General features: G+C 43.1%; 1 protein-coding gene across 3 annotated transcripts in view; it reads right to left on the bottom strand.

Moving 5' to 3' along the window:
* The window catches only part of il1rapl1a (interleukin 1 receptor accessory protein-like 1a), a 237,149-nt gene that overhangs the window by 45,388 nt on the left and 170,056 nt on the right, over positions 1 to 21,705 (bottom strand). For all 3 annotated transcript variants that reach the window (XM_089003081.1, XM_089003082.1, XM_089003083.1), the window contains exon 6: positions 9,449 to 9,523. In XM_089003081.1, coding sequence (XP_088859207.1) covers positions 9,449 to 9,523 — 75 coding nt within the window. The remainder of the gene's footprint in view (positions 1 to 9,448; positions 9,524 to 21,705) is intronic.

The raw sequence follows: 21,705 nt of genomic DNA, 5'->3' as shown, positions 1-21,705 counted from the left end.
ATGCTTCAACATTTCGTTTTGTTCTGATGCCACCTAGTTAACGTGCCGGGCAACACGGGTCACCGAGCAGCTGAGGTACTATGGGGCGGTTGCAAATAACTACCAACCCCAAAAATAAATACACAAATAAATAAATATGTAAAAAATAATACATGAATAAATAAACAAATGATTACATACACATATATATGAATACATTAATAAACCTATGAATAAATAAATAAATAGAAAACAAATAAATAAATCAATGATAAATAAATAAATAAATAAAAATTTGACAAAGCAAAATGACTTTTAAAGCTTTTAATGCAGTGGTGCTGCAACAGTACTGCAAGTATGAGGCCTCTTAATCAACGACAGAACGCTTCACGGCCAATTGAATATTTTTATAGTAACAAAGTTGTTAAAGCATGAAACATTTTTCACTCCGGCATCCCTAATTATTCCAGAAAATCTTTATCAAATCAACAAAAATCAGTGTGAAAATATATTTGCATCCTTAAACTCTTAAATGACACTACGTATTATTTTTTTGGGAGGAGCTACAAAATAACATAGTATATTCACCTTGCCTAAGATTGACACCTATCCATCACATCCCTGCTTTGTTTTTTTTTTTTTTACAGGCAGAGTAAAATGGGTTGAAGTCACACAAAAACACCACAATGATCCTGAAAACAGGAAAGCTTGAAATTTGCATGGCATTTGTGGCTATTTTTCATTCTACCCGCTCAGCAAATCATCTCTTTGATGACGATACAAAATAGCAGCACATTTGCGTCTAATTAAGACATTTTTTTAATGATTAAACTAACACTCATCTGTATTCTCTGAGGTCCCGCACTGCACCACTAGAAGAAAAATTGCATTGGCATTCAAAAATAGGGCAACCATTGAAAAAGTCCACAGCAACAAAGTCAACCTCAACCACGGCGCCAGTAAGTCCTTATCAGTCTCTCGCAGCAGCCCAACACTGACAAACAGAACGGCGTTGACACTTCTGCTTCTACTTGCGCACTTATTTTGACCTCATTGTTCATTCTTCTCAAATTCCGCTTTGCCAACAATATTTGTGCCTGGGAGAGACGTTAAGCGTTTAAAGTCAACTGTGTGTGTTATTTTTCTCTTTGGACATTGCTTACTATTTTCTACCAAAAATATCGGTTTGAGAATCAAATGCAGAAGTTTTTCCATTCATCGAACCGTTTGTCAGTGAAAAATTAAATCACTTTTTTTTTAAATGTCAAATTTCAAAACATACACTGAGGATTTATAGGGGGAAAATGGTAACAATAACAACATGTTTTAAGAATTTTATGACAGACATACTTTAAACTTACCACATTTTCTTCGCTGTTATGCACTTCCGGAGTATAAAGCGCAAATAAATAAATGCGTCGACTCCAGTGCCAGGGTTTTTGTCATTTTCACTCAAATTGCAGCAACCACAGAAACTTGAGTTTTAAGACATAAACATTCAATTCAGCGTAAGAAACCTTAGACTTCTTTCATCAGAAAAAATAGTGAATTCCTAGGTTATATGGGTCTGGAGTTATCGGAGCTTGAAATGGGGGCGGCTGGACAAAATGCAATACATCTGTGTAAACTCTCAGTCGTAGAGGAGTGGTCCATCGATGAAAAGGTTTCTTCAGCCGTCATCTGTACTTTTTGAGTCAAGTGTCGGACGTTTCGCTTCTTATCCAAGATGCTTCTTCAGCGAACTAGTTTTACTGGTAGTAGGGATATATATATATATATATATATATATATATATATATATATATATAGGGCCGATACTACCAGTAAGACTTTAGTTCGCTGAAGAAGCATCTTGGATAAGAAGCAAAACGTCCGACACCTTCAAAAATTACAGATGACGGCTGAAGAAACCTTTTCATAAATGCAAAACGTACTGATTTATGTAGCGCTTTGTTACAGCTTCAGCTGTAACAAAGCGCTAACATGGACAAAAGGTGAATGCTGCCCTCTTGTGGAAGGAAAAAAACTCTGCCAGAGGCCTGACCGACACGTTATCGGCACCCCCGCAAGAAGAGCCAAAACCCGAATACATTCAGGAATGGCGCTCCACGTCATTCTTTTCAAGTCCCGAATAAATTCTGGAATGGCAGTGAATGAGTTAAAGTGCACTACACGCTACATTCAAGTCATGAGAATATTGATCCAAATATAAGGCGCATCGGATTATAAGGTATTTTGACAAAAGTCAATGCTTTTAAGTTTGCCTTATTGTGTGGAAAATGCAGCAATTATTTCTCTTATTTTTAATGCGATGAACCCAATGTCAGATTTAGATGGACTTTCCAAACTATTAAAGATAGTGAAAAAGAAAGGCGCTTATATATGAAATCTATGCTTCTTATTATCATTATAAAACAAAGAAAAAAAAAGAAAATCAAGAAAACGGTTTGAGATGGCTTAGTGGATAAATGTGGCCGAATGAATGTATGTGTACGTGGGCAGATAGAGAGCATAAGAGTGACAAGAGGCAATTTGTAGACGTGACCCCCCATGCAACTCTCCAGAGCAATGTCAATTTCAATTTCACCCACTGGCTGGGGCGAGGTGACATGTCACAGCTGCGCTCGGCACACAACGCCGCCACACTATCGTAAGAAGGCAAGAAAATGGCCAGAGAAAAGTTGGCAACGGGAGAGGGCAAGCTGTCTGATCTTTATTGATGTTGTCTCCGGAGGTCAGCGGACAACCAGGCCATGAGGGTGGGCACCGTAGAAAGGCATTGGAGCTGAAAGAAATTCCTTTGACACGCCTTTGACACTTTTCCACGTTGCTGTTCGGTGGAAACCGAACATGGAATTGGGGAATCAAACCCACTTGGGAATCTGAAAGTGGACGGACGTCTGTGTAAGCTCTCAGTCGTACAGGATTGGTCCATCCATGAAAAGGTTGCTTCAGCCCTCATCTGTACTTCTTTCAAGGTATATATATATATATATATATATATATATATATATATCCGGACATATGATAGGTCCCTGCTCTCAGGTTGGGGGGAGCAGAGGACTACTCCCTGCGGCTACAATGATTTGTCCTGACTAACGACTGGCCTGATTGCCCTATTTGCTCTGGTATCACCTCATCAGCATGACTAATCCTACGTTGCCTAAGCAGTCCATTGTACGAACGATCCAAATTGAACCTCAGCCCACCCACCCTTACGGTTAAGGGAAGGATTTAGCTATTTTATGAAAATTGCTTCTTTTACTCCTCTTTCAAAGCAACTACGTTCTTTCGCGAAGATTTTAACCTCATTGTCATCAAATGAGTGGTTGCTAGCTTTTAGGTGCATATGTACTGCCGATTGAGGCCCACTTGTATTATCCCTGCGATGTTGATAGTCTTTTTTTGAGAATTTGTTGAGTCTCCCCAATGTATTGCTCTTGACAATTTTCATTCTTACAATGTATTGAATAAACGACATGACTTTGTTTTTCATTTGGCAGCCTATCTTTTGGATGCACTCATTCTTGCCTTAAAGTGTTTATGGGTTTGAAATAAGTTGGAATTTTGCGTTACCAAAGGACTCTTTGTAGTTTTTCAGAAACTCCTGCAATGTAAGGTACTGCTACTCCTCTCATTTTTGCATCTTCAGCATTTTTGGTTTCATTGCCTATTCTTTCTCTCTGACATATGTTAAACGACCGCTGTGTTTAACCACTGGTTTGCGAGTGCTCTCCTGATATGTTTTGACTCCTTTTCTTTACCTTGGACGCTTGTTGGTCTTAAAATTGTGTGCAACAATTGCAGGCCCGTCCATCCTTTTAGGTTTCTTCGAGGAAACCTTTGGAAAGTGAAACGGCTAAGCTGCTTTACACACATGCGTCGTCCCGCTTCTGATAGCATCTGTTAAAGCGGAAATTGGGCAGGTTGGTTTGTTGAAAGCCTTCAAATGTGTCCTTAAAAGAATTTGAGGCAATACACACACACACTCGGCACTTCGAGATGACTGCGAGATGTAACCACTAGGATCGAGATCCTGTTAAATGAATGGACAGTATCGATTTAACCGTGCACTGTTTGACGTACGGAGTGCCTTCCGGGAATGGAGACATCAGCAAATACATACAGGTTTGTCTTTCTTCTCTTCAGTTCACAATTTTCAAAATCCTCACAGCAGCGCCCAAATGAACGCACATTTAAACAAGCTGAATTGCAATTTCAAAAATGTCTATTAATGCAGAGTGTGACGTGTTTGTTCGGGTTTTGGGATTTCTTACGGTAGGTGCGGATAAAGCGCTGGTCACACCTCTGCCAATGTATTTCCCTCCCGTGAGGGGGCAGAATTTTGTCCATGTTAGAGCTTTGTTACAGCTGTTGTTAAAGTGCTGCTGTATAAATCAATATGTATTGTACTTTGTACAGCCGCCCCCATTTCCAGCTCAGATAACTCCAGACCCATGTCATTTAGGAATTAACTGTTTTTTTTTCTGATTAAAGAAGAGAGTCTCAGGATTATTACACTCCATTGAATGTTTATATAGTCCGAAGAGAGACTAAGGTTTCAAACACTGTATTGAATGTTTACGTAGTTCTAAAACTCATTCTTCTGTTGGTCCTGGAATTGGAGTGACAATGACAAAAACCCTGGCACTGGAGTTTTGCACATCGTCTGGCAGTGAATGAGTTAAGGAGAGTAGCGCTACTCGGAAATCACTTTGGACAACTTGGAACGTGTAAACAGTCAACGCATTGCACAAATTGAGTGTGAGAACGAGCGCCAAGGTTGATCGAAGCGTTAACCTCGCCGCGCTCACAGCCAATCGCTACGTTTGCTCCAATCTCTTCCGGCTACGCCAGCAAATCCGCTAATTGCCACCTGATTGAAATAAAAAATGCGGTCCCAGGCGCTGGCATTCCGACAAGGCGCTCGTAGCGTTGTGGGTGTTACTAAGATGGCGATGATAAAGATAGATGGGATCCACGCAAAGGGAAATCAGCCATCTTCTGCAGATGGCCAAGGCGTAAGCCCAGAGATGTTTGTCGTCTCTCACGCCGCTTTGTCAAACCGTCGAGTTTCATGACTTTCTGCTCCGATGCGTCCATCTGTTTGCTTTGGGGGGACAGTAAAGTCCTCAATCACTCACAATTAGCACGCAGTGTGCCAAGACTGGGAGCGCATGTGACCCGAGCGCTGCGCAGCCTCTATCATATCATACTCATATCAGCCTCATCCTCTTTCACACTTATCTCAGCGTATTCTCCGCACTACAAGGCGCACCCAAAAGCCTCCATTTTCTTCAAAAGATGACCCTACACCTTATAATCCGGTGCACCTTATATGTCAAGTCAAATGGAACCGCAACAGTTGTTTTTTAGTCTATTAATAACCTTTGACTGACCTAGATATAGGATAAAAAAAAAAAAACAAACTTTATTAGTCCCATCATGGGGAAATGTTGCAGTTTCTAGCAGTAAAATTGAAGGGGGTTGGGAATACTACTACTACTACTACTACTACTACTAATAATAATAATAATAATAATTATTATTATTTTTGAAAGCGATTTTTGTCATACTCAGAAACTGTACAAAATCTAGATATAAGTCACACAAACAAATAAATAAATAATAAATATAAACAAATAAATAAACAAATATACAAACAAACAATAAAAATATATATAAATAAATATATAGATAAATAAATAAGGTGTCTGTGCTATTGAAAATATGAATGCGGTGAGTCCAGATTTCCAGGTGTGTTTATTCAGCATGTGACTATCTAACTGCTTTGTTGACATTTCCCTTTAGCGCGGCACCGGATGCGCTAATATATGCATAACAAAATGCCAGACTCTACTGTAGCACTTTATAATCTGCACCGGATTATATATATGGAAACATTTTTGACATATGTCAATCGATAAAGGTGCCACTTTAATCCGGTGCGCTTTATGTGAAAAATGTTTTAAAATACATCATTCATTAAAGGTGCGCTCGCCTTATACTATGGGAATGAATGACAATGAAGTCTTCAAAACTGCCCCAAAAAGAAAAAGAAAGAAAGAAAAAAAAACAAAAGGCATATCTTACTGTGATACTGTATGCAAAATCTTATTTTTGGCAAGAGGGTATTTCTTCAATGAGTCCAAGCCAAAGAAAATGAGCAAAAGTAGGCTGGATGGATAGAAGTAGCAAAAGCAAAGGTCTGGTTTCATTGGTTGCCATCAACCTGGGGCCAAAATGGATTGTGAAATCCAGCGATTTCTTTTTTCCTGTTGTTGAAGAAGCGCAACGAGCTTACAAGATGAAAAAGGCTCCAAGGGTTGCCGATTCATCTTCCCGCGGACCGCAAACATTTTAGTGTCCTTGCGCGAGATCCCATCACATTCCCACTTCATCTCCTTCCCTGTCTAACTTAAAATATATATATATATAAAAATCCAAGAGAGCTGGCCTCCATCCGTGCGCATTCCGGCCATCGTAAATCTGCCCAGGCACCTCCATAAAGCTGCCCCGGCCGGGCGTGACTCCACAAATATTAAAGCGGTGGGGATGGGATATACTCCAAATAAATACTAGTGGGAGAGACAATTTGAGTATAGACAAAGAGCTTTGCCGTCAAATATTTACGTGATGTGCGACACTCTGCAGGGAGTCGGCGATGGATCAGTGCATGAAATGTGGGACATTTTCCTCTGGTTCCTTTGGTAAATAAAAATTTACCAAAATAAAAAATACATAAACAAACAAATACATAAATGCAAAACAAACAGACAATCAATACCACTAATAAATACATAGACAAATAAATAAATAAATAAAGATGTCACTTGCTCATGGAGCCCACAACAATAGCTAAAAGAAGCGGTGAACAGGAAGTCTTTTCATTCGCACGATGCTATTGCTATTAAAATGTCAGAAGCTTTGCAATCCAATCAAGCCGGACTTCCATCACTTGACTCCAGATGGTCGTGGAGCCAAACCAAGAGTGTGACATCCCAATCAAAGGAGTTCAAGTGCCTCTGGGTGGAACTCCGATGCCACATTGCTCACGTCTATTGTTGCGATTCCGTCTCCCGGAAGCTCCAAGGCCGGCACCGGACGCTAAATCACCCTGAACACACGCGGACGAGGACAAGCTGCAACCAAACTGCTGGCGGGACGGCGGCCAAAAAGCTCGACACTGAGCGATGGCCGACCATTTGTCGTACTCTGCACACAAAAATATACAGTCTGGCGTGCACACACGCATGGCCGAACATCCATTTTCAAATGCCTTGAAAAAAAATGGCTGCCTTAAATTTCAAAATAGTGATGTCAGCAGATCGTACCGGCCCCATTTCATGCCATTTTGGTCAGCATCAAAGGATGGACTCGCTTTCCTTTTTTATTCGTCTATCTATCAATCTGTCTTTCTAGCTAGCTAGCCGGCAAGGTAGCAAGCTAGGTAGATAGCTAGCAAGCCGGATAGATGGATAGCTAGCTAGCTAGATGGACTGATTTATTTAAAGAAGAAAAGACAAAGTCTGTTTTGGAAGTAGATGTGGACCCCCTGAAATATCGGGTCGTCCGTCCGGTTATTTGATTCCCACCAGGATGTGTTTGTGTGTACTAACACCTGCGTAACCGGTCTGGACCCGTGTGGGGAATATTCCCTGGTCTTTGGAACAAACAATGCAGATGTGGATACTGTTGGGGTAATTCGCCATACGAACATCTTTAAACATCTCGCACAGGATGGATCTGGATCTGGATCTGGAGCGTCACCTCTTGAAACAATGCACAAAAGTCATTGAAGGGGTGCTTACGATGTACATTAGCCCCGCTGTGATGTAGCAGTATGGCGCAAGTGCAAAATACAGGCAGCTAGCTTCAGATTTAGTCGGTTGTGTAATTTCACACGTAGGGGTGTGTGTAATCACTCCACAGTATTTGGATCCAAGCCATTAATGAAGTGCCCCCCCCCCCCCCCTCAGTTTCACTTTGCACCACATTAGCGGCTGAATCTATTTTCTACTAGTGTAACAATGTTAAAATAAAAGGGGCGTGACGAGGGAAAAATAATAGTGAGGTTTCTACGGCGCCGCATTTCCTCGGCATCTCGGTGCAAACAATCCAAAGAACAGAAGGGCCTGCCTGTCATTGTGCAACCTCTTCATGTACGAGCGCGCCGGCACGCGCGGCTAAGCTTGTCACTTTATCGACGCCATCAATTTTTCACTCTTGATCGGCCAACTGCGCAGCCAGATGCCCGCTTCGCTTTGGAGGCGTGACGCGGGAGACAAAAAGCTCAAGTCGCTGTGAATCACGACGCCGTCTTGGTCCGGACCTCCGCCCTCTCCCTATCAGCCCCTCGTGGCTTTTTCCAGACCTTTCCATCTTGCGCGATGCGCCTCGCCATGACAGACAACGTCGGCGGAATGCGGCCCCCTGGCAACGCGAGTCTCAGAAACAAAACGGCGTGCCATCAGTCACCGAGCGGCGTGCCGTCGCGCACACGCTCGGTCGGCCGTGTTTCGACCCCCACGTCAGCAAGAAGACAAACAACGGCGATTGGCAGAAACAGCCAACCGGCGTATGGAACCGGTCGCCATATGGGCTCGCCGTTTGTTGGCGTCTTCGCACTTATCGCCATTTGAAGAAAAAACTTCAACAGCCCTTTTTAAAATGATTATTAGCGTATTTTCCGCACTATTAGGTGCACCTAAAAGCATTTTTTTTTTCAAAAGCTGACCACGCGCCTTATAATCCGCTGCGCCTTATATACTGTATAGAATGAAGTGATAAAGTGAGAACTTCCTGTTTGAAAGCCCGTCATGGCACAAAGCTTTTGATCAATTTTAAGGTGTTGTGTGGACCAAAAGTGCAAAGAGAATGACGGAGAGGAGAGTTCAGTCCCATTTCCAATCGAAGCAAGAACCATAGATTCCATGAATAGATCAAACACCTGTTGTGAATGTTGACGCTGGGCTCTTTTCAAGAGAAGAGCAACGTCGAGGCAAAAGCACACAAGCATTGACCGGCGGGGCCATGCGCCTTTCAAAGGTTACTAAAGGTCAAATGAACTTTATGTGGAAAGGTTACACAGTCGGGACTTTTCTATTCATCTTAAAGTTTCCCCAAAAGACAAAATGTGTCTCACATTTTAAAAAACTTGATAGTGACCAGAATAAACCCGATGACGCTATTAAGTAGCTTTGCATGGGTCGTCCTTTCACAGCGATTCAGAGCGAGAGTGCCTCTGCTGGTGGCAGCCTTGAATTACACTTTACTACGCCTCATTTGCTTCAAGACTCGACGAATCGCCATTAAATTCCACAATTCACACTCCATCGGTCCATGAAAACACACAACTTTCCGTCCCGTGTTTTTTACGCGTCACAATAACACCAGATTGCATCTTAAAGCTCTGTCGCGTGTCATGGGACGGCGACACAGCTACTAATAGCAATGGAATAAATCTTACCTAGCTGGAGCTCCATGCTGCTAATCTTGTTTTCCAAGGGGAAGAGGATCTTGGGAGGTTTGTCAGTTAAAGGCGCTGAAAAGGAGAGGAGACACATGTCAACATTAGACGGGGGGAGGATAGAAAATCGTTTTCACAAGAATATTTGCCAAACAGACGTTTGCACGAGCTTTCCAACTGAGCTTATCACTCCCTTTTTTTTCCCATTTTTTCCTCCCTTCGTGTCATTACGGGAGTCACGACAAGGCTCGATTTTTGAGCAAGAGGGGACGTCAATCTCGGCTGGTCTCCAGATAAGCAAGAGACCATTTTTAAATGATGTATACACTTTCAAATGGGGCATAGACTTTTTTTCCCCTAGATTTTTGTTTCTGTCGGACACGTTTAAAACATATGGGCGGGAAATTTGAAGATTGGGATGTGTTAACATGAATGTAAGGTGCAGTGTTGCTCATCCCATTTTTTTTTTTTTTTCTTTTGTATTTGAAAAATCAACAAAAGCAAGAGATACTTGGTTGTTGCATACTTTTGGGCAAAAATCAGAAGAAAAACCTATAGCAACATGTTTTGCAAAAATGGGTATTTTTGCATGACCTTGCATGTGACACACAGGAAAAAAATGACATCATAGAATTGTTGCAGATATTTACTTTTTATGATCTTTTTAATTGTTTCCTGACTACAAAAAAATGACATTTTGTCCCAAATCAGATCACATTGTCACTTGAAGGCCAACAAATTATTGGAATGCGTCGAGGCACCTAAGCGCAAAATAGACATCATAGGCCTCGGAAATGATGCTAATTACACAGAAACTTTCCCTCGGGGAAACGCTGACAACATGGAGCTGTTGCACTGTTGTTAAACAAAAGGCAAAGGTGAATTCAGTGAGGAAGGCCGCCCTTCTAAGGGAGGAGGTCGGGGGGCATGAAAAGAACACAGAAGAGCTGTGAGCCTGAGCAGTTAAGAAGTGATTGAAAGGAGGTCGCCGGGTTGCCGCCGCTCTCCTACTCTGTAGATGGACCAACCTTTTTTTTTTTCATTCTACTTTCCTGCTGAGAATACACACACATTTGCAATTTGGCCATTACAAAAACAAAATCAAGAATTGAATAAAACAGACGACTCCCGGCGGCATACTTTTCAGCCACAGCTAATTATGAAGCCACGAATTTGCAGCGGCAGCGTTTTTGGGCCTCGAGCCCTCGCCACCACCTCCCCAAATAAAGATGCTTCCTCTGAGTGTCCTCACAAGATCTCTTCTCCGGACTTCTTAGCAGAGCGCCCTAACCAGGCCTTTGAAAAGTCAGCTCTTTTCAGAACAAGTCCACGACGCGCTGTTTGCTTGCTAGAACTTGGCAAAAACGACAAGCAACACGTGGCTCATAGCGGATCAAGTAAATCAGTTAAAGGTAACTGGATATTGCTTTGGGAGTTAAAACTAACTAACTAACCAACTAACAAACTTGCTAGCTAGTTAGCTATCTAGGAACTAACTAACCAACTAACGTATTAACCATCTAGCCAAGTAAACAACTAACCAAACAACAACCCTATCAGTCAACCAACAAACTAGCTAACTAACCAACTCATTAACTAATTAGTGAACTGAGTAACTAACTAACTAACTAGCAAACCAGCAAACTAACTTATGAACCAGCTAGCCAAGTAACCAAATAACCTCAAAACCAACCCATAAGCCAATCAACAAATGAGCTAAATAACTAGCTAAACAACCAACTAGCTAAGCGAGTAACTGAGTAAGTGAGTAGCGACCTAGTAAAGTGGCAAACTAGCTAGCCCAGTAATCAACTAACCAAAAAAAACAACCAACCAGCAAATTATGTAACTAACTCACGAAATAGCAAACTAAATAAATAAATACATAGATAAACACAGAAATAAATAAAAAAACACACTGATATATATATATATATATATATATATATATATATATATATATATATATATATACACGCGCGCGCACACAGTGGATGACAAAAAAATCTCAGTGTAGGGGCGGTCACAGGCTCTTAGGCACAAGCGCCTGCACTGTTAATAGCTAATCAAACAGCAAACAGATCGCGTTTTAATTACACATGAAAGCGGTTTCCATCAGTACACAATGTGTGATCCTACAGCTCATTAATGCACTGGGCAAACAAATGAGGACAAGCTGTTGAGTGGATAGGATGGAGATGGCGGCGGAGGGAGGCGGAGATGACCACTTGATGATGATGGTTTGGCTAAATAGGAGCTTATCAAGACCAACTGTGGAAAAAAAAAATCAAACATCTGAAGTTATTTCATAGAATTTCGCTGTTTTTGGTCACCGTGACTCTACTGGCTCTTTGGTCAGCGTCGCTTCTTTTCAATTTGTTTAGGGTGCATTTTCATTTTCTGCGTGCGGGGACGTGGTGGCAGAATGCAATTTCACACGGTGACGTGACACAAACTATGTATCTGTGCTAAATCTTCGCCACTCTGGTGCTGATTGCGATTCCTATCTTGATGAAGGAAGTTGGCATCGACGGAGAGTCGTTCGTCTCCGCCATAAAAAACTGGTCTTGATGCGCGTGTGTGTGTGTGTGTGTGTTACTTTTTTGGTCACAAACCCTGCGATATGGCACTGCGAGATGTCTTTAAATGGAATGTCTAGTGGCTGGCTGTGTGCCCTCATCCATGTAGATCTGCTCTAAACTCTGTAACTATAAGCGCTCTGATCAATCATCCACAATCCCATTAGCGCGCGCGCAGTGACGGCAAAAAAGAAAAAGCATGTGGACTTTCTGGATGAATTGTTCAATGTGGAGGAAAAGTGCAAATGAATGAAAACGGCTTGAGCTTGGGATTTTTCCCTGCCTATTCAATTTGCAGCGGGTTTCACTTTTTGCTTTTGTGCTTAAATCATCGGCGCTCAACCTGAAGCCAATGAGATGATTTGATGCAGGTCGCCAGGCCATTTTGAAACAGAATTTAAGGTGGGGAGGCTCCATTTAAGGATCCTCCGTTGCCATTTAAAACCCTTTCATGCACTCTTGGTAACCTGATAATACGTCACATCGTTGTTGTTGTTGTTGTTTTTTTTTTATATAAATACATTTGTGTTCTACATAGGGTGATACTTCAGCTTACGAACACTTTAGCTCATGAACTTTTTGCCTTACAAACATTTGATTGGCGAGAATATAATCTTGGCTGACAAAGTATTTTTTCGGCAAACGAACCAAAGCGCACGGTGCCGCGGTGGCTGGCAGACTAGTTTTCGGCGGGTGAACACCAAACCACACGGTCGAACAGCGTCTTCCTTGCATTCTTTCAAGTTGAAAACGTGTTTTTTTTTTGGGGGGGGGAGCAGAAGCTTTTTTCAGGTGAGAGCATCCCAATGGAGCCGTTCGGGCGCATCAGGCCCGATACGACTGCAATCACAACGTGGCAGACTTTCAGTCTTTGACAGGGATGTGCAGTCCTTTTTGACTTGGAAATTGCGGTCTCCTTTTTTTGCCTCTTTTCAATCAGGAAGGACGTAGTGAAAGACCCCGTCAAGACTCCGGCGGAGAAGCATCATTCTTCCTCAAGCATCCGCCGCTATTGTGGCCGTCGCTCCCGTCAGCTGCTTCAACTCCTGATGATGTCACGGGCAGCGTAGAAAGCCACGTGCCACTTTTTCATCCTCACTTTTGTACAGCGCTGAGACTTCATTTATTCACGGCGACCTCGGTCAATTTTTCAGGTTTCTGGAATGATGCACAAATAATACTACTCCACTATTAGGCTTTTTTTTTAGTTTTGTTGGTCCGAGGCATGAACACAAATAATTGCAGTGGATGGCAACACACATCAAGGTCCATTGCAATTTTTGTGGCGCCCCCCACAAATATCCGTGGACCTGTACTTAGGTGCATAACGCAATAATAATAATAGTAATAATAATAATAATCATAATAATACTGATGATAATACTACCACTATGACTACTACTACCACTACTAACAATAATAATAGCATATCCACTTCCTGGCCAGTGAATGAACAAAACCTTTGACAGGCGCTTAAAGTGAGATGTATTATTATAAAGCATTGTAAAGAACATCTTTAAAAAGTACTTTAAAATAATTGAGTGAGAGTGTCAGTGAAAATGGAGCGCCTCATTAATACAGAGGTGCAATTTTCTTACGGTCCGAATTTTCAACGGCGATTTTGCAATTGTTCAGCATCAATTCAGCACCATTTTAAATCAGGCTTCAATAAGGCACAAAAGAAAGCCCCCCCCCCCCATCATCACACCCAAATTAAGCATCCATTATGCAGCGTTCATGATTGAAAAGGCAGCCACGTTGACTCCTAATGAGTTTATTTACACTCCGCTAGAATGATATTTAAGGCAGGTTGATGGAATGCAATAAGAGGTCCAATTAAGCAGTCGGCAGAAGTGAGAAGGCCGTTTATTTATTTTGTATTTTTTTGGGGGGGAGAGAACAATAGAAAATGTTGAATGTGGCACTCAAGTGCTTGATACTCCTATTAAATCCGCATTTTACATGAAAAAAGTGACGGGCAGCGATTTGTCCTTTTCTCTTCTTCTCCTCCTTTTTTCAATGGCAATCAATCAAATACGTACTCCAAAGGCAGCCCCGTCATTTGCTTTTTAGTCGGTCATCCAACGCTTTTGGAGAGGTCCCTTGATGTGAGATAGACTGAGTGTGACACAATCATTTCTCCTGATATCCAGACAAAAATGAAGATGTAAGTGACCATTTTTTTCCTGTAACTAGGGTGGGTGTACGGGTGAGAAAGGAGGGAACCAAAAAATGGCATCTTCCTATTTCCTGTTCTATTTCCTGACCACGCTGACAAGTATGTCGAGCGTGCAGCTTATATACCGCAGAGCTACGGACGTTTTCATCGTCGGGGCTTTTGATTTGTCCCCAGTCTTGACAAAAGTCACTTTTTTATTGCCGATTTTTCCACGCTGGTTTGGCATTGTGCCGATTGCGATTTAACAGACGGACCAGCGAGGATGGCCAGAGTGATGTGCTCCCTTTCGCTTCATTTGCTACTCAGAAAGAGCATCGTAAACAACCACTACTTGCTCACAAAAGACACAAACATCTTGTCAATTCATCTTAACTCATTCACTGCCAGACCACGTGCAAAAATGTCTCCACTCCAGTGCCAGGGTTTTTGTCATTGTCACTTGAATTCCAGGACATAGGACTAGATAAACATTCAACGCAGAGTTAGAAACCTTAGACTCCCTTTTTTCTTCAGAAAAAAATAGTTAATTCCTAAGTTATATGGCTCTGGAGTTATCTGAGCTTGAAATGGGGGCGGCTGTACAAAATACAATACAAATTGATTTATGCAGCGCTTTAACAACAGCTGATGCTAACATGGACAAAAGGCAAATTGTGTCCCCTCGTGGAAGGGAAAAAACATCCCCAGAGGCCATGGCCAGCGCTTTATCGGAACCCAAACAAGAAAAAAAAAAAAAATCGGGAATGGCGCTCTACGTCATATTTTCAATTCCCGAATAAATTTGTGAATGGTTGTGACAAATACGTCATCGTCGTGAGACTAACCGCGCAAGCACAGCAAACGAGCCATTTGATTTGCACCAAACGATTAATCACACGCACAAAGCTGGCACAGTCGCATCCAAAATGGTTCTCCTAGCTCATTTGCACAAACGCAGCAACACACTTATTTTGTTTATTTATTTTTTTGGTGTGCGTGGAACAGTCCTGAGGGGATCTGTGACACATATAGCGAGATAAAGTTACACCATTCCAGCCTTGCAGTTCACACATGCTCAAGTTTGAAGAAAACAGAAGGGCAAATAGTACCTCGCCTCAAGACAGCCGGGAGAGTCTCCAGCCAGCATGCCGCCAAACCTCCTCGGGATAAGCAGCTCTCAATAATAGATGGACGCCCGCTTTAGCGGCCTGGATGCCACCTACCACCGAAAGTCCTTCAGCAAAGATTTTGACGGCTACTTGGGCTCCAAAACACGTCGCCAATCACGAATCATCACCTCTTTGGTGGCGTATAAGTTCTAATTTGAAGTATCACGAAAAGGATGATGATGATACCAGACCACGAAGCCATCTTCATTTCCCAGCTAAACTGACATTGACACGTTTAACACCACAATTACGGGCTTGAGAGTGCAATTTTTCTTGAAGCAAAACCATTTCACTCAAAGTGCATGTCAGCTAAAAGGAGGTTGAAGTATAGAAATACAGATTAAAATTCAACGTGTGTGTTTGTTATTATTCACTTTTGAAATACTCGTCAGCTCTCCTGGCTGACCTTCGCCCGAAGTGCATTTGTAGCGTCCGACCTTCCGACAAAGGCAACGGAATCCACCACGCCGGGGAAAAACATTCAAACACTCTCAAGTGTGCTTGCGTACCGCGCGTCTTTGAGTGTGCGTATTCACGCGTGTAAATGGAATGTCATTTGGGGAGTGGCGAAGGGGCACGGAGAGGGAGACGAGAGAAAAAAAAGCATACGCTGCATGTTGGAGGTTGCCTTCGGGATGTTCAAGTGCACCCGAATCAATGGGGTGGCAAGATAGGGAATTATGACCAGCTTCTTGGAGCTCGCTTCCTTAAGCCACTGGACCACCAAAGAGACAAGCTAACAATGGGGCCCCGCGCCTCGCTTTCAAGTGCCCGGCTTTCTTCTAGACAACCAGACGGGGGGAAAAAAATAAAGAAAGAAGGAAAAAAAGATGAGACAGATTGCAATGGACTGTAGTGCCTCAGTGAGAGGGAGGACGGGGCCGTTTAGTCAGATAGTCGGCTAGCCATTTCTTAAGGAAAGAGACAAAGAGGGAGACACAGGGAGGGACAGAGAAAGAGAGAGACACACAGAGAGACAAAGAAAGAGAAAAAAAAGAGAGAGAGAGAAAGAGAGCAAGAAAAAGAGAGACAGAGATAGAAAAATAGAGAGACACAGAGAAAAGGGAAAGTGGGGAGAGTGGGAGAGACAGAGAAAGAGAGAGAGACAGATAAAGACAGAGGGAGCGAGCGAAGAAAGAGAGAGAGAGAGGGAGATACACTGTGTGTAATGACAGAAAGAAGCCTGCCCTCTGTCACAATTCTCTTCATAAGAAAGATTAGGTGTTGAATTGGCATTAAGACGCTTGCGTTTGGTGCGATGGTGTCTTTTCTTTTCTTAGTTCTGTTCGATTCATCAAGCCACCAACTTTAAGTGTCCCTGTAAAGTCTTGAAAGATGACCGATTTCGGACCAGCAAATCTGGCATCACGGTTTTCAATTTGGGGACGGGGGGGGGGACCAATCGGAATGCAGAGTTTTGTCTTTGGGGTTTGGGATGCCAAAAGTGGAGGAGTTGACGTGTCGTCGTTGACGACTCCAAAGGGCAGATTCTTGCAGCGTCTGCAGTCAGTGGGATTTTCCATTGGTCTTTTGTGTAAAAACACTTCATTGGACGTCAAGAGAAAAGAAATCAAATCAAGACCCAAAAGAGCTCACGAGCAAAGCAAAGCCGAAAAACAAAGATGAGAGGAAAACCAGGAGAGAAGGAGAAGTACACATCCACGCTCGCCGTCAGTGGACGTTCCTGGCGACCGTTGCCAAGGTAACGCCGCGGACCACGTGCCACTTTTTGTCTGGAGATATTAGTATTCTTTGCTCTTATTCCACTCAGTTGCGTCGTCGTAGCGTTTGATCTGGCTTCATTTCAAAACTATTTCCCCCTCCCTTTATCTTATTTTGTACTCACAAAAAAAGGCACTGCCTGCTAACTTTTCACCCCCCAAAAAGGACACTTTTTTTGCTTTTTGTCGCTCTCAGCACTTCAATCAGGTTGTGCCTTCTACTCTGCCCTAAAATGAGAGCGTATCTTTCTGCAACGGCCCGTAAACACCCACCAAAAGTTGCAAACGCCTTCGTTCCATTCAAGTCTCGGCATGTACGTTTATCAATAATGCACTCTGAAGAATTGACATGACGCACGCTCGCGGATTTTCACAAACGTAGCACGGACAATTCGGAGTATGTACAAGTATAAGCACGTGATACTTCATGGATTTTTAAGTGACCCATTGCGTATTACATATCGTGTCAAATTGATGAAATAGCGGATAAAAAACAACAAACAAAATGGGCTCGGTACACAAACGTTAACGTTGGGACTCAGAAGGATCATTTTGATCGTGGGGATCTCCGATCTTGCCGTCTTAACCGCAGTGGCAAATAACGCTGTTTTTGATTCACGACGGATTTCCATTCGTCGGCGGGAATGTAAACGGGATGTGTACAAAATTTGGAAGATGCTAACATTAGGCCAAGGCAGGTGTCGGGAACCTGTGGCTCACCAGCCATACATGGCCTACTGGCTATTGTCTATTTATGTATTTGTTTGTTTTTCCATCCATGTAGTTATTTATCCATTGATGTTATTTTGTGTATTTGTCCATTTAATTTGTATGTAGTTATTTTGTCTATTTATTTATCTATTTATTTATTTATGTCTATTTGTCCATGTATTTATTTGTCAATTTATGTATTTGTCGTATGTATGTATCAGGTATATGCATGTATGTATGTATGTATGTATGTATGTATGTATGTATGTATGTATGTATGTATGTATGTATGTATGTATTTATTTATTTATCATATAGACTCATCGAGGATATGACATTTTAACTCCCAGCGATGGAGTTTCAGCCGCGGCCATTTGTGCTGAGCTCTTCATATCGGCGTCACAATGACTCCGGGAATGCAGGAGGGGGACTTTTGTGGTCATGGAATCAATAGAGAACACGTGTAAAACAAGAGTGAAAAGGGCGATAAAAACGTGGCCGCAGGCAATGACGGAGAATAAGGTCTCTCTGGGGTTTTTTTATATCAGTTTGGCATCTAATGAAAAGGGCTTTCCAGAGGGGAGGAGGACGCGTCGAGGGGTCGAGCAAAGCAGGTGGACTCACAGGATGAACGCAGTCCTGCCATGTTGGACTTTGGCTCCAGTCGGGGAGTCCTTTTCAAGCAAACTCCAGTGCTTGTCCTCAAACGGCGCCGCCAGACGAGGTGAGCGATACAGCAGAAGTGCCTCGGTCTTTACATCAAGTACGTGAGGAGCGAACAGAGAGGTTGACCTCAATGCCATCTGCTAAGCCGCTTTGCGGGTTTTCCGCTCTCCCCCAAAAATGGATGGACGCATGGCTTGAGAAGAAGAAAGGAGCGTCACCGCAGAGCGCCGATGCGTATGTGGAACTGCCGCGGCTTGGAATTGAAGCGGATTTACGTGGAACAGGAGATGTGAGACAATCTCTTTTTGTCAATGGATGCTACGGCTTTATGTTGGATTTCAACATTTAGCTTGTAGCAGACGTGCGCATTTCACCATGACGTCCCTGATCCACTAGTGAAAGAAAGCAACGACCCGACACAAAAAAAAATGGTTGTGAACGGTCCTTTTACTTGGCACCGATTGAAATGAGCAACACCTGCGCAGCCGCAGGCGATGCCACCCGTTGGTCGCAAACCGTAACATGACAGCATCTTGTGATGTCCACAGTGTTCGAGTGCGTCTGATTTCTCAGACGCGAACTACTTCCTCTCTTATTTTTGCTCTTTTTAAACAATAAAAATGTGTCAGCCCTCTCCTTGTCTAACCTTGGGCTCTTTCAAGATATTCATCCATTTCATTCCCTGGCAAAACTATTTGAGATCCATCTTATTTTGTGTCCATATAATAAGTCGACGGCAGGGAGTAGAGATGCAGTTTTTGGTTTGTTTTGCACGGATGAGAAAGCATCACAGCCTTCTCATAGATAACACTTGTGGACGCCACCACCACAGAGCTCATCTCTGGGCTAAATGACAATCACACACTCGTCATAGACGCGTTTCTCGCCTTGAGTTTATTTCACGTTTCGCTCTGGGAAGGAAAAAAAAAAATTGGGTTGAAAAATGTCTCCATCATTGAGATTACTGCACGTGGGAATTAAAAAAAAAACAACAACAATGGAGGGGTTGAGAATCGTTTGTCAGCAACAGCAATTTTGCCCCGCAAACTAAATAACAGCTCAACTGTTAATTACGATTCTCCCCCTTTTTGACTTTACTCAAGTAGCAATCGAAGTCCAAATTTGGTTGTTGACCACCCCGTCAACCCATTTTTAGTCAATTAGAAGAGAGAGAATGAGAGAGAGAGAGAGAGGGAGCGAGGGGGAGGGAGGAGAGGGCCTTATAACATGGTGTGCCTTATATTTGGAACAGGTTTGAAAATACACCATTCATTGGGGATGCTCCTTATACTCCAGTGCACCTCATACACTGGAAAATACTTTTCCCTATCTAACATGCAGCGCATTAGAAGGTGCACCTTCAATGAATGCCATATGTTTTCCAAATATGGATTATAAGCCAAAAAAACTGAAAGTGTGCCTTTATAATGCGGAAAATTCATCCATTTTAATATATTTCAAGGGTTCAGTGTGTATTAAAGATGTACAAAGCAAGATCATTGAGCATGCTTCTTTCCATGTGTGAGGTTGGAGGTACTCGGAAGCAGAAAGCCCACTTCCACCGTACGCGATGGAAGTGGAATGGTTGCACGGCCGTGTTCAGAGGCCAGAAGAGTTGGGCGCCATTGGCTATGGAGAGCACCTGTCACCCAAAGTCACTTCCAGAAGAGTCCATCTGACGCGCTAAAGAGAAAAATGAACGGTCGCCACCGTAAAGTCAAAACAAAAGCAGAAAGAAACACGGCGTGTCAAATCTTCACGTCACGAGTGACGCTTACAATGTTTAAGGTCCCGGAAGGGTGAACGGTGACACGCCACGAGAATCCAAACTAAATTCCAGTAATCACCAAGTCAGAGGTGGCGCTGCCGCGCTGATCATCAACGCGACTGAAGCGCCGATCCGCTGAAGCGCCTGCGAGCGACGGCGACTCAAATGAAGCCAGTCACTTTACAAGCTGCCGGGGCGACGGCTGCAAATCATGCGTGTTTGTTTCCCCCCTTATTCCCAAAGCCAAACGATGCTCTTCTGTGTCAGCCTTCCAAGACAGATGGAGATCATTAGCTCTTCTCTCGCCACCTCCCCCGACGCTCTTTCCAATCTGTCACATCAAAACCATACCGCGGGCGCCATTTCTCCCACCTTTAACACACCCCTTATACCTTATCCCATGTGTCAAACCCCCCTGCGCTCGGTCCGTCCCCGTCGCTCAAATGTATAGGTTTGCGAGGCGCCCGATCTTACAACTTTCACCTCTACTTGATCACTCCTGTCTGAAGGAGTTACGGCGCTGACTTGCCGGTGGCGGGAGGGATCGATGAGAAAGCATCCGTCGGACGATTCCCCGAATATGAAGCCCTGAAAGCAAGCAAACATTGCGGCAGGGCCGCGGATGGACTTGAGCCCCGCTAACGACTCCCGGGACGCTTTGCCATCGAGCAAAGATGATGAGCTTTGGAAAGCAAAATGGTGGACAAGGACAATCCTTCTGTGTCCTTATATGGACGAGAATGCAATTGCCTGAAGTGTAATTTCCCCAGTCTCAATGTCCCAACGTGATGATGACAATTTGCATGCTAGCCGATTCAGACATTGGGCCACTTCTCATAAAAGCTATTTTGCAGTCGAGTAAGCAAACCGCACAATGTTTATTTACTCTGACGGACTCTGCCATGCTCTCAACGTCCACATTCTTGTTTTAGGGCAGTGCTTTTAAACTTGTTCTTTATCTCTTTATTTATTTGTCATTTTCAATAATTGTGCCATGCCAGTGCCGGGTGGGACACACACACACACACATCTTTGGAATGAACGGGGGTGTCCATGCAGGCATTGCGGGATTCCCCTTGGTGCCATCCCATCTGTTCAAGTGCTGATACGACCTCCCAAGGTGGAAAAAAAAACAACAAACAAACTTTCAAATCAATTCAGACTTTTCCAGCGAGCATAAAATGGGCTTAAGCCTGGTGTAATATTCAGAGAGCTAAAGCCCCCGCTCGCAACGTCGCCACAAGCAGAGAGATTTGTGGCTCTGCAGGTGAAATCAAATGTGTTCTTTTTGGCTCAGGCGCCATCAAGCTACATTAGCACCGCCACACTTCTTACGCGAGGATGCAAAGTGTGGAAACACCCACAAGTAGAGCTCATATAGTTACAGGTGGGCAAAAAAAAAAAAGTCCAGAAAATACAAGCTATTGTGCAATGTAAGTTTTGGAGACTGCAACAACACGTTGATTTTCTAAAATAATAATAATA

This window comes from Hippocampus bargibanti, linkage group LG08 (genome assembly GCF_051943395.1).
Source record: "Hippocampus bargibanti isolate YZ-2025 linkage group LG08, ASM5194339v1, whole genome shotgun sequence".
NCBI classification, from domain to species: Eukaryota; Metazoa; Chordata; class Actinopteri; order Syngnathiformes; family Syngnathidae; genus Hippocampus; species Hippocampus bargibanti.
The sequence above is the reverse complement of the archived record's forward strand: the minus strand, read 5'-3'. Positions and strand labels throughout refer to the sequence as shown.